We start from the raw sequence: 14,182 nt of genomic DNA, 5'->3' as shown, positions 1-14,182 counted from the left end.
TACATTTTTGAGCAGCTTCTTCCTTTCGGAATAACCGCGCTCCAGCCCAGCAGGCGGAAGTAGAGTTTACAGATCGAACGTTAGTCTGTAGAAGAAGACCATTGTTAGTTAGCATAGACAGTGGACACTGTAGGATTAAAACAAACTGTCAATTGACAGATAAATACAACAGAAATCAAGTAAGATTAATTCTTTTCATTTTCTTAAAACTGCTGGTTTCTACATTTATAGAATCTGCGTGTTTGGAGATACGCATAGTATATGAAACGTGTGTAACGACAACAAACATTCATGGTAACCTAACTTTTTTATTATTATTTCTAATATTCAGAACATTTTTTCTTTTATAGATACATAGGCTTTCACTGAAGGACCAGAAGTGTTGACACGTCCCGTCCAAAATGGTTAATGTCTTGAAAGGAGTTCTCGTTGAATGGTAAGTTTTACATATAACCACTTAAAGGTGCATTCAGTATTTTTTCTTGAAATCATACACACTAACATTAGATAAGGAGATCATCTAAAGTACCATTTTCTTGATCTTTGTAGCTGGCTATTAGATGCTTGTGAAATCAATTAATAAATAATAAGGGTTGACTCTGACTAAAGTATTTCTTCAATGTTTTCTTTAACTGAAAACTTTGACACAAGGTGTCAATTCCAAGTTACAAAAAATAAATCAGAGTGCACATTTAAAATAAAGTCACGTTCTATTGCGCCATCATTTATGTTTCTCTTTTTAAAATATGAAACAGTGACCCAGCTATGAAGCAGTTTCTCCTATATCTGGATGAGACGTCGGCATTGGGGAAGAAATTTATCATCCAGGATCTGGACGACACGCACGTTTTCATCCTAGCTGAAGTTGTGCAGATTCTCCAGGAGCGAGTAGGAGAACTGATGGACCAGAATTCATTTCCCATCACCCAGAAATAAATGTCTGAATCTGACAGCAGACCCTACAGTCTGTGAGAGCAGATGGATGTGGAGATTCTTTCAGCACAATTGCACAAACACAGATGTAACTGAAATATATAAGCAACTGTTCTTTTTGGTTTAGTTTGACTGTGTTGCATACATATTTCATCTGAGAGAATTATAAGTTTCAACTGCTTTTTGTTGCATGTTTCAAAGACGGCTTCTTGAATCTTTTGCTGTGTTCTGACAGTGGTCAACAAATTGTGTTTTGGGTGTAAAAAATGACTTGAAATGTATATATAAAATGAAATTAGCTGCAAGGGTTTTTTTTTCAACATATCAAAATTGTATACAAATTGAAAGCAGATGGTTTGATGACAGTGTGATTTATATACATGCATAATATACAAGAATCAAATTAAAAAAATGTTCTCGGTTTATCCTTAATTTGTTTCCTGGATACACTGTAATTAGTCTTAATGGGGTCATGAGATAAGAAACCAAATTTCCACTTATCTTTTGACATACAAGAGGTCTTAGTATGCTTAATACATACTGCAGGTTTCATAACTTAAAATGTCCTCATCATCAATAAAAAATAATTTATGTAATTACCCTCAGAAAATGGCTCATTTGGACAGTTGTTTGCATAACCACTGCCTCCAGTGCAAGACAGACGAATAGTCTTCTTACCATAGGCCCCGTCAACTAACGTTTAGTCGCTTAACGGCTGACACTTGTTTACGCTGAAATCAGGAAATTACCATTTTATTTTCATCATGTTTTCAAAACACTCACATGCAATAGTTAGTGGGCAGGACATTGATACTGTTGATAATGACTGATTACTGACAAGCCTTAAAGGGCAAGCTCCGTAAAACAGGTTGTTTTAGAAATTGTGTCGGAATGAGGGTTGAAAATAATAATTTTTCTGTTTTTTTTGGTATGACCCCTTAAAAAATGAGAGGACTGCTGTATTTACAGGTGACAGTTTCTAAAATACCAAGCTCCCTTTTCCGTTTATTCTCTTTCTAGTGAAAAACCAGCTTTAGTGACCTGCACAAGGGTATGTCAGGACATTTAGACAATTGAGATGTATCTGTAATCAGGATATTAGTGGAAGACTTTACCTTCTGGCGTGAGGAGAAGAAACCGCAAGATCACAATCATGAACAGCAGGATATTTCCAAAATATCCAGCATGTCTTGATTAAGGAAGGGAAAGTGGTGCAGTGGTGCACTCTTGAAAGTACCTAGGAGTACCTCAGTAAAACTGACTGGCTAAACAACACCACTATTTGAAAATAAGGTGCTGTTTCCTTAATTTTTGTTTCCTAAGAAGAGGAAACAAAAATTCAGACGTACAGCTTTGTAGTATTACATTAAGTTTATTTGTTACCTAATAAAACAGATGATATAGATCTATCTATCTACAGTTGAGGTCAAAAGTTTGCATCCCCCTTTCAGAATCATTAAAAATGTTAATTATTTGACCAAAATCTAAGGGGTCATACAAAATGCATGCTATTGTTTATTTAGTACTGACCTGAATAAGATATTTCACATAAAAGATGTTTTCACAAGAGAAAATAATAGTTGAGTTTATAAAAATGATCCGGTTCAAAAGTTTACATACACTTGATTCTTAATACTGTGTTGTTAACTGAATGATCCACAGCTGTGTTTTTTGCTTAGTGATAGTTGTTCATGAGTCCCTTGTTTGTCCTGAACAGTTAAACCGTGCTTTTCTTCAAAAAAAATCCTTCATGTCCCACAAATTCTTAGATTTTCCAGCATTTTTGTGTTTTTGAACCCTTTCCAACAATGACTGTATGATTTTGAGATCCATCTTTTCACACTAAGGACAACTGAGGGACTCATATGCAACTATTACAGAAGATTCAAACGCTGACTGATGCTCTAGAAGGAAACCTGATGCATTAAAAGACAGGGGTGAAAACTTCAAAGTTTAAAGATGAGAATAAATGTAACTTATTTTGTCTTCTGGGAACCATGTAACTTTCTTCTGTAGCCACTGAAGGGCAGTACTAAATGACAAAATATGATATTTAGACAAAATAAGAAAAATGTACACATCTCCATTCTGTTCAAAAGTTTTCACCCCCCGGCTCTTAATGCATCATTTTTTCCTTCTGGAGCACCAATGAGCGTTTGAACCTTCTGTAATAGTTGCATATGAGTCCCTCAGTTGTCCCCAGTGTGAAGAGATGGATCTCAAAATCATACACTCATTGTTGGAAAGTGTTTGAACGCACAAAAATATTGGAAAATCTAAATTTGTGGGACCTGAAGGATTTTTCTGAAGAACAGCAGGCAGTTTAACTGTTCAGGACAAACAAGGGACTCATGAACAACTATCACTTATTTTTTCAATTTTATAAGAAATTATTTTCTCTTGTGGACTACATGTAAGAATCTTTTATGTGAAATGTAAAAGATGCATTTTGTATGATCCCTCTATCTATCTGTCCTCTCCATTGTGAGCCTAATCAAAGCAAAAAAAGGTTTCTTGTGCTCATCAAGGCTGCATTTATTTGATCAAAAAATACAGAAAAATTGTAATATTGTGGGAAATATTATTACAATGTAAAATAATGTTTTTCTATTTTAATATACATTAAAATCTAATATATACCTGTGATCAAAGCTGAATTTTCACCATCATTACTCTAGTATTCAGTGTCACATGATCCATCAGAAATCATTCTAATATGCTGATTTATTATCAATGCTGGAAACAGTTGTGCTGCTTAATATTTTTTGGAACCTGTGACTCTTTTTTCAGGATTCTTCGATGAATAAAGTGTTAAAAAGAACAGAATTTATGTAAAATAGAACCTTTTTTAAACAATATACACAACTTTTCAAAAGTTTGGGGTCAGTAAATTATTATTCTTTCTTTATTTTGAAAGAAATTAATACTTTTATTCAGCAAAGATGTGTTAAATTGATTAAATAAAAGTGATAGCAAAGACTTATATTGTTAGAAAATATTTATATAAAAGAAGTAATATATAATGTGAGAAGTATCACAGGATCCAAAAAATATTTGGCGGCACAACTGTGGCCAATAAAGACCATTCTAATTAATAAATCAGCATATTAGAATGATTTCTGAAGGATCGTGTGACACTAAAGACTGGAGTAATGGCTGATGGAAATTCAGCTTTGCAGACGCGGGAATAAATATATCTTAATAAATAATGTTGATTTGAATGAACTCGCGATTACGCTGCATCTATCTATCTATCTATCTATCTATCTATCTATCTATCTATCTATCAGTGGCCACAATGTCTTTGCAACATTTCTGAGTCCCTTGTTGTCCAGACAGCGCAGATGTACTTCCACGCACCTCGTCGTGGCGCTTGGTTCTGTGTGAAGTTCTCGAGCGTGCGCACATCCACCTCCACTAACGCACAAAGCGCTTCTGCTCAGGTTACTGTAAATGAGACCTCCAGTCTTACTACAATTACCTGTTTAATGGACTAAATAGCCAGGAGGACCAGAAGCCATAATATGAAGAAACGCTACATGGACATAGGCAGGCTACGGAAAATGAAAAAGATTAAACTGACAGAGAAGCTTTCCGAAAGGTATGACACCGTGCGCGCTGCTTTGTTGTTTTGTTATTGCTCTTATTCGTTTTCACCTGAATGGCTCTCGCGCTGAACGGATTGACGCAAACAATAAACAAACAGCATCTCCCGATATCATAACAAATCGGGGTTTAATTCAGAGCTAACGCTCGCTGTGATTTAATGGATGCATGCAAGGCCGAATCAATAACATTTCGTATAAAAACATGATAGCGGGCTATGCTGCTAACAAAATATTTTAATAACAAAATAACCTCCAATTGAATTCAGCGTTGCATATTAAGAAATGCTACAGTACTCTATGTATTTCATCCTCTGCTATTAGTAAACCTAGCTATTATTAATGTTATTTGATAACAGCGTCAGCTAACAAGTAGTCATGTTATTTCTCCATGACAATACGATGTCTGAAAAACAGACTGTCTGAAAACACAGACAAACTGACAGCGGCCTCTGACTAGACAATATGCGCGCAGGAATGTCGTTTATGTAAGACTTTTTATTTTGCTGTAGCGTAAATTTATAAATTACATAATATAGTCTATTTTTAAAAGCTGTGCTCGTAAGTTGTTGGTGCATTTTGTATTTTTCATCAGGTTCGCTGATTCCAGACTATTGTTTCTAGTGAGGTAAACACACGACAGTGTAGTCTGAACTGAGCCCGTCTCTTATTAATATAGTGTAGTGATCTGGACAAAAGCCTCCTGTGTTGATACGCTTCATAGTGAAATGAACGTGCGCAGATTTCTCCTGAAACGGTTTCTTGTTCTTTAAATAGCCATGGCAACACTGTAGATTCGACGTTTAGGTGCTGATGCAGAAGATGAAATGTTGCCATGGTTACCAAACACAAAGGGATGTGGAGGGCAGAAAGCCCGAACAAAGGAATGGAGCACAATAGACTGTGCGACCAAAACATGGATTGCAACGTCTTCAAGAACTTACTTTCTGTGTCTTTACATCTCGCGTATATGCTGGTTCCGTTTTCATTCAAAATATAGAAAATATGTTTTTGTCTTTCTGTAAACATTAAGTTGTAACAAAGTATAAACACAGAGAATGTGCGTTTTGTAGTTGTACAAGGACTTCTGTTTTGACTTTAGAAAAATGCATTTTATATATATATGTATGTGATATATATATCATCCTTCTAATTGTAAAAAATCTAATTGTAAGTCATTTTAAATGTCCTATTTTTAGCGCATACTCTGTTCTGAAGTTCATGATTGTCTGGATGCTGGTGCTGTTAGCTGACTTTGTTCTGGAGTTCAGACTGGAATACCTGTGGCCATGTTGGCTCTTTCTAGGGACCGTCTACACCACATTTCACTGTCATGGACTGGTAAGCAATTTTCTGCTCTGCAAATGCAATTGTATTGTATTGTGTACTTCCAAAATAATAACAAAACGCATCTATGATCTATGATATGATCAAAATTTAAATTTTGTTGTGTTCCTGCATTTATGTGCATTTTAAATGAGCATTAAAAATATATATTAAACAAACTAACCTCTGCTTTTCTTTTACAGGCCATCTGTGTGGTTTTCGTGTGTGCAGCATTTACCCTGGACTTATTCTGTTTAATATTTGTACCCTTACACTGGCTGTTTTTTGCAGCCAGTACATATGTCTTACTCAACTATATGTGGCATACAGGTAAGCAATAAAAGCCAATAAAACTGGCATTTCTTAAAACTTACAGATAGAGTCACTGTGCCCCTAGAAGTACCATTATATATATTTATTTAGTACATATTTGGAGTATGTTTTACAAGAAAATAGTGCTTCAGTTTTTAGGTATAGTTCACCCAAAAATGACAACTCCGTCATTAATTACTCACCCTTATGTTGTTCAAAACCCGTTAGATCTTCGTTCATCTTCAGAACACAAATTAAGATATTTTTTAATGAAATCCAAGAGCTTTCTGATCCTGCATTGACAGCAATGCAACTACCACATTCAAGGCCCAGAAAAGTAATAAGAACATCGTTCATGTGACATCAGTGGTTTAATGTATATTTTGGTTCAAGTAAGTAAGGCTAGGTAATAAAATTGCAAGTCATCCTCTCTATCAAAATCTTTAGACATGTTTACTTCCGCTTGTAAACATGGCACAGTGCATCCAGGTTCTACTGTACTATGTGAACACTTGACGAAGGAAGACAGACATGGAAGAGAAGAAATTGTTATTTAAAGTCGTTTTTTAACAAAAAGTTTTCTTATAACGGTTGAACCACTGATGTCACATGGACTATTTTAATGATGTCCTTTCTACCTTTCTGGGCCTTGAACATGTCAGTTGCATTGCTGTCTATGCGGAGTCAGAAAGTGCTTGATTTCATCAAAAATATCTTAATTTGTGTTCCAAAGATAAGAGAAGGACTTGGAACGACATGAGGGTGAACTATCCCTTTAATATAATCACTTGACAAGTCTTTGTAATTGTTTCTGAAAATTTACTATCAATTTCTAAATGAAAATGTTATTTATTTTTATACATTTTATTTCTTTATTTGCAGAAAAGGGGATCTGTATGTCAACTGTGACATTATGGATACTCTTAGTGTACATGGAGGCGTCTCTACGGTTGCGTGACCTGAAAAGCCCTCATGCAAATCTGTCTCATCTATTTGCTGCGCACTGGTAGGTTCTGATTCGCAATTTATTTTTGGAGCTGAATGCAATATGGGGTTTTAAATAAACACCAATTTCACCAGCTGTTTCATACGGTAATTTAACACAAGCTATAATTATTTCTTCCAGCATTGGTTATCCACTAGTGTATATGGGATTTGATGCAACATGCTACTTCTCCAGTATGTTTAAGCTGCGAACTCAGAAATCAGTTCAGAGCGAGAACGACCTCCACATGGATCTCCTGCAACAATCCCTACCTCCTTACATGCACCTGTACCCAAAATTGTGGATGGAAGGTATGTATAATTTCTATTACAGTACCATGTAATATGTAACTGTTTTTAGATATCTTTCTAAAAAGTTAAAACCATTTAAAGGGATAGTTCACCCAAAAATGAAAATTCTGTTAAAATTACTCAGCCTCATGTCATTCCAAAAGACCTTAGTTCATTTTCAGAACACAAATTAAGATATTTTTGAAATCCAAGAGCTTTCTGACCCTGCATAGACAGCAATGAACGATAGTAAGGACATTGTTAAAATAGTCCATGTGACATCAGTGGTGAATAACATGATGACATTCAAAAATGTAAAACTGTGACAAATGTCTTTGTACAGATCCCAAATATAAGGTGGCCAAATCTAGGCCGATGCAATACCAGTGTCCATCCGATTCCATCACCTCAGAGGACAAACAAAACATGGAAGACTGCCTTCAAATCCACAGACTTCCTGCCAGAACCGAAAGAGACACAAATCCACAAACTCCAGGAGGCAAGCACCGTGGAGTAGAACTTCATTTGGACTCTACATCCATGCTAGAAATGACTGAAAACCTACCTCAGGAGGATCAGAGCAGCAAAGCTCAAAGACCCTCCAAGAGCTCCTTGCCTAAAGTGCACCGAGGTTCAGTAAATATCCCTAACAGCAAAGGGGAGAAGAAACAGAAAGCTCCCAAAGCCATCAACACAACAGGGGACTCTGCTGAAAGGTGCTTGTCAAACATCTCACCAAGTCCTCCGAACCCACACGCTGAGCAGATGCTGAAGTACGTTCATTATTTGATCACTAATTCAGCTCAAAATTCATGTTTGCGAAAGTGTAATGGAGTGTGGAAGACGGTTAATGAATTTCGAGTACATTTACACTGTGATCTCCATCTGCTCCACAGGCTGGAACAAGAAATGAGGAAGCTGAAGGGAGAGCTGCAGGCGAGCAGACAGAACGAGCAGGAGCTGCGCAGTCACATTTGTAATCTGACCAACAGTGAACACAGTCTGCGCCCTGAAGTCTCTCTGCTGAGACATGCAAATGAACTGCTGCAAAACAAGTGAGTCCTCTGATCATTTCCTGTTGGTCTTGGCATTAGCGCTCTGGGTTGATGTTAGGTCACGCTGCTTGATGTTTGCGTTTATATATCAAACATACAGGTGTTTACAACTAACTACAAGCAGTTTTTTGGATGTTATATATGTTAAAATTAACACTTTACCATGACTTTTATGCAGAAACTGTATAGTTTGACCTTTTGGCTCAGACCTTTAAACTTAAACTATGCAAATCCATCATAAAAGTATTATTTATTATAATTTTAATACATTTTTAAAATGAAAATTCTGTCATTCAGTACTCACCTTTATGTCGTTCCAAACCCGTAAAAACTTCAATCATCTTCGGAACACAAATTAAGATATTTTTAATGAAATCTGAGATATTTCTGACCCTGCATAGACAGCAACACAACTGACACGTTCAAGGCCCTGAAAGGTAGTAAGAACATCGTTAAAATAGTCAATGTGACATCTCTTGAACAGTAGTGTGTACATTACAAATGAATGATGTGCTTCAAACATAACTATGAAAGCTTGTGCTTTTCTTACCATTTTCTTATCCTTTAAATTCTCTGGCGCTCTGCTGTGCAGGATTCAGTGTCTTACAAAATCCAGACAGAAGGACAAACAAAACTGTTCCTTGCTGGAAAAGAAAATCAGAATGGAAACAGAGGCTCGAGTTGCGGTAGAAAAACAACTCGCAGAAGTCAGAGCCCAAAAATTTGATGAAGCAACAATTTTACTTCGGAGCGCATCGCACAGGTAAGTGTATTAACAAAGCAGTAGTGCAAGATGCATTCATATGCATATATTTATCATTTTTGCTTTCCGTCATTGATGACGCTTAATCGGTCTTTGAAACTAGGTCTAAATGTTCTGCTTTTTAATTATGGTTATAATTGGCAGGAGAATTCTCAATGCAAAATAGCAATGATAAAATAAACCTGTAAAATGTTGTATTTTTTTCATCCACTATAGGCAAGAACACAGTGAAACTCAAATGTTGAGGAAAAAAGCTAAAGATCTAGACTCAGAGTACAAACAACTACAGCTGGAATATCAGGAGAAAGAAAATCGAATGATAGCTCTAGAGAATGAAGTGGAGGTAAAGAACGCGGTTCGTAGATCTGTTCAGTTACATACTGTATTGAATAGTTGTGCTGTGCTGGATGTTTTTATGTTCATGTTATGACACATGTGGATCCGGTAGCTTGCTGTCTGTGCTGTTCAGCCTGTGGCTCTTTTTTTTAGTTGGTGTGGATGAAAGTTTCTGTGCTGAATGCTGATTCTGTTTTTTTTCTTTTGTTGTCATTATTTCTTGCTCCTCGCCCAGTTTAAATGCTGTTATTGCCATCTGCCATATAAAGCATGCCAAAACAGAAACCACATCTTTCAGAAACTATTGTGCAATCTGAGAATTTTTGTATCATGATGAATTTAATCAGCCAAGCTTTTGAACATTTTTTCTTTCATTGGAAAGCATTCCCAAGATAATTTAATTCTGCTGGACTAAATTTGTGTATACAAAATTAGATAATCATTTGATTAGTAGATTCTCTGATTTTTTTAATAGTCCATCAGAAATGTTTAATTTTAAGCTGGAAACCAAAATTTAAAACAACTGCACATAATTTTTTTTTACCTTGAAACATCTGTTTTGGGAGTTTGGTGAGTGGGTACGAAATCCACATTAAGGACTGAAAGGATTAGTTCACTTCCAGAACAACAATTTACAGTTTTTACTCACCCCCTTGTCATCCAAGATGTTTGTATCTTTCTTTCTTCAGTCGTAAAGAAATTATGTTTTTTGAGGAAAACATTTTAGGATTTCTCTCCATGTAGTGGAGTTCAATGGTGCCCCCAAGTTGGTGCATCCAAAATGCAGTTTAAATGCAGCTTTAAAGGGCAAAACGATCTGTCATTTTCGAAAAAAAAAGACAATTTATATATTTTTTAACCTCAAATGCTCGTCAAGTTGTCAACAAGTTCATCAAATTAAGAACATACACTGTAAAAAACAATTTGTTGAGCCAACTTAAAATAATTTGTTACCTGGCTGCCTTAAAATTTTAAGTTCAGTCAACTCAAAAAAAAGTTTATTCAAGTTGAAATGTTAAATTATAATAAGTTACAACTTAGATATTTGATTTGAATCAACTTAAAATTTTAAGGCAGCTGGGTTACTTACCCATCTATTAAGTTTAGCAAACACAAATATCTAAGTTTTTACTTGGTACAACTTAACATTTCAAGTTGAATAAACTTATTTTAGTTGACTGAACTTAAAATTTTAAGGCAGCAGGGTAACAAATTATTTTAAGCTGACTCAACAAATTGTGTTTTTTTATTTTTTACAGTGTAGTCTAAATGTAAAGTCCTGTAACTATTTTAATATAACAAAAAAGACCATGGCTTCAGCCATAAAGGGATAGTTCACCCGAAAATGAAATTCTGTCATTATTTATTCACCCTCAAGTTGTTTCAAAGCTATGTGACTTTCTTTTTTCTGAAGAACCAAAGAAAATATTTTGAAGAATGTTTGTGACCAAACAGTTTTGGTTCCTATTGACTTGTGTGGACAAAAATTATAATGGAAATCAACAGGAACTGAGTCATAAACACTGACAACAAAGAAAGCTGTACAGGTTTGGAACAACATGAGGCTGAGTAAATGATGACAAAAACTATGCCTTTATACAAGGTTGAAACCCCATTTATTTGGAACTAGACAAATGGGATTCAAAGGCTCACCTGAATCATTCATAATCACTTTCATATCACCATTGTTTTGTACTATTCTGCTCTGTTCCTGTCTCATACGTGCAACATTATCCTGCTTCTTCCCAGACCCTCCAGAGGAACAGATGCACGGAGCAAGAAGCGGATGCTTTGCTCTCAGCTCTCTCCTCCTTGCAGGACAAGGCTCAGCATCTAGAGTACAACCTAAGTGCAGAAACCCGTCTCAAGCTAGACCTCTTCTCTGCGCTCGGAGATGCACGCAGACAGCTGGAGATAGCGCAAGGTTCATCTCATTTTAAATCATGCCAGTTATCTATATCAGATTCACATCGCAACTGTTTTTTGTAGGAATGTTCCATATAGTGGTACCATACTGCTGGTTTTACACTTGTACACTTTAAAAAAAATACAGGTTCTTTATTGCCATTGATGGTTCAATGAAGAACCTTGAACATCAGTGGAACCTTCCAATAAACATAAGGTTCTATAATGTGGAACAAGGTTCTTTACATTCTTAAAAACTGATGGTACCATGAAGAACCTTGAACATTAATGGAAACTTCCATTAAACAAAAGGTTCTTTACTGTGGAAAAAGGTTCTTGACGTTCTTAAGAACTTATGGTTCCATGAAGAACCTTAAACATCAATGAAACTTCCATTAAACAAAAGGTTCTTTACTGTGGAAAAAGGTTCTTTACGTTCTTAAAAATGGATGGTTCCATGAAGAACCTCAAACATCAATGGGATCTTCTATTAAACAAAAGGTTCTTTACTGTGGAAAAAGGTTCTTTACCTACTTAAAAATTTGTTTCCAAGAAGAACCTTGAACATCAATGTAACCTTCCATTAAACAAAAGGTTCTTTACTGTGGAAAAACATTTTTTTACATTCGTAAAAATTGATGGTTCCATGAAGAACCTTGAACATCAATGGAACCTTCCATTAAACAAAAGGTTCTTTACATTCTTAATAATTGCTGGTTCCATGAAGAACCGTGAACATAAAAGGCACCTTGAACCTGGGACCTTGAACATCAGTGGAACCTTCCATTAAACAAAAGCTTCTTTACTGCGGAAAAAGGTTCTTTACATTCTTAAAAATGGATAAACAAAAAGTTATTTACTGTGGAAAAAGATTCTTCACATTCTTAAAAATTGACGGTTCCAAGAAGAACCTTGAACATCAGTGGAAACTTCCATTGAACATAAGCTTCTCTACTGTGGAAAAAGGTTCTTTACATTCTTAAAAATTGATGGTTCCATGAAAAACCTTGAACATCAGTGGAAACTTCCATTAAACAAAAAGTTCTTTACTTGGAAAAAGGTTCTTCACATTCTTAAAAAGTGATGGTTTCAGAAAAAAAGCTTGAACATCCATATTAAAATGTTCTTCACAGAAAATGAAAAAAAAGGTTCTTATAAGAACTGTTCACTCAAATATTCTTTGAGGAACCAAAATGGGAAGTTCTTTGCAATCGATACAAAATAGCTTTTTTTAAATCTTTTGGAACCTTTATTTAAGAGTGTGAACCTTTATTTAAGAGCTTTTAAATGATTGATTTTATGTTTTTTTTTTATATTTATATATTTATTTGGAAAACATTTATAGATGTTTAATAATATAATATACATATAAATTCATGTATAAATGAGATAAATTAATATAAAATAATTCTCATTAGTATTGGCCACAATATTAGTATCTGTATTAATTTATTTAATGTCTTTCTTTACAGTTAAAATTATGAAACAAGACCACGAGGTCAAAGAAATGAAGCAGAAGCTTGCTGAAGCAATGGCCGTGGCTCCAGGTATGTCATACATGGCCCCCAGGTCCTCTATGCCTCAGTACCTCAAGTTTTTCAACTCTGAGCGCTACATGCTGAATCCCAGAGCACTCATGTACCAGTGTCTTAAGAAATAAGACCAGCGAGGACAAATCGGACTGGACGGCTTTTGAAGGATTATTTTGACTCGACATTCCAAACACGGGGGCATCTCTGCTTCAAGGTTTGCCCGAACACTTTGCCTTTTGACAATGCCAACAGCCTCTGGTGAATCTACGGCTGTGTTTACTGATTTCAGCAAAGACACTGAGGCCACTTATAGGTGACCTTGCTTTGAGATTCATTCTAGATGAAATCTAAGTTGACTGTAAATACATTGTTGACCAGCGGATGACCATCGAATGCTGAGCAAACCGCTGCAAGCTGCGTAAACGGCAAGATATCAGTATAGTGTGAACTTGATGAGGAGCACAGTTCATCATGAGGACAGGATATCCTGTGTTGGGTTTCAAATGAAGAGGCTCTTCTTCAGCCATGACAATAACAGGCCAATGCCTCACTTGGTCATTCTGTGCCTCATTATTTATGTGAATTCAATTTATATAACAAGCCAATATCAAACGTAATTCAGTATGTGAATATTCGAGTGCTTTGTACCGTTTTGTATCCTTTTTACATTACACACGTTACAACAGAAGTGAACAACACCCAAAAAAACGTTTGTAGGTTTTCATGTTTCTGAAATTGTTGCCTTTTTTATGTATCAATGGGATGTTTTTTATGAGAAGTTTATTTTTCTGGCTTGACATACTTTTTTTTTGTTTGTTTTCCTAAACCAAAATGAAATAATGGTTTAATTTTGTAATTCTACTTGTTGGTCTGCATGCCAATTTATGTAAAATGATTGTTTTGAAAAAGAAAAAAAAAAGATTTTGATGTCTAATTGTGCATTTGTGCAAGGGCTGTTTTCTTCCAATGATTCTGGAAGCAGTAATAAAGTCATTTTCAATGATAATCTTGTATTCTTTTCCACACAATTTTCTTCTAGTGTTGGGCGATATGCTCCATAGTCATATAGTCCTATAGAGTGTTTTCACAACATGTCATAAATCGCCATATTGGCGCCATAAAATGTAAACAAGGCCACTG

At 35.5% G+C, this 14,182-nt stretch overlaps 2 protein-coding genes across 3 annotated transcripts; both read left to right on the top strand.

Moving 5' to 3' along the window:
* The first annotated feature begins 62 nt into the window (after positions 1–62).
* On the top strand, positions 63–1,358 carry gtf2h5 (general transcription factor IIH, polypeptide 5). Its single transcript, XM_051137904.1, has 3 exons — positions 63–179; positions 351–436; positions 756–1,358. Exons 2-3 carry the CDS (start codon positions 402–404, stop codon positions 934–936), a joined length of 216 nt encoding a protein of 71 aa, XP_050993861.1. The 5' UTR covers positions 63–179; positions 351–401; the 3' UTR covers positions 937–1,358.
* Positions 1,359–4,305: 2,947 nt separating this feature from the next.
* On the top strand, positions 4,306–13,642 carry si:dkey-12h9.6 (macoilin). 2 transcript variants are annotated; one of them, XM_051092213.1, is made up of 11 exons: positions 4,306–4,534; positions 5,738–5,879; positions 6,068–6,194; positions 7,059–7,182; positions 7,303–7,472; positions 7,795–8,224; positions 8,348–8,506; positions 9,099–9,269; positions 9,486–9,612; positions 11,355–11,529; positions 12,983–13,642. In XM_051092213.1, exons 1-11 carry the CDS (start codon positions 4,458–4,460, stop codon positions 13,168–13,170), a joined length of 1,890 nt encoding a protein of 629 aa, XP_050948170.1. In that variant the 5' UTR covers positions 4,306–4,457; the 3' UTR covers positions 13,171–13,642. The 2 variants fall into 2 exon arrangements, with proteins under 2 accessions (XP_050948170.1, XP_050948169.1); XM_051092212.1 differs by having other exon boundaries at positions 9,486–9,624.
* Positions 13,643–14,182: the final 540 nt, after the last annotated feature.

This window comes from Labeo rohita, chromosome 20 (assembly GCF_022985175.1).
Source record: "Labeo rohita strain BAU-BD-2019 chromosome 20, IGBB_LRoh.1.0, whole genome shotgun sequence".
Classification (NCBI taxonomy): Eukaryota; Metazoa; Chordata; class Actinopteri; order Cypriniformes; family Cyprinidae; genus Labeo; species Labeo rohita.
The sequence above is the reverse complement of the archived record's forward strand: the minus strand, read 5'-3'. Positions and strand labels throughout refer to the sequence as shown.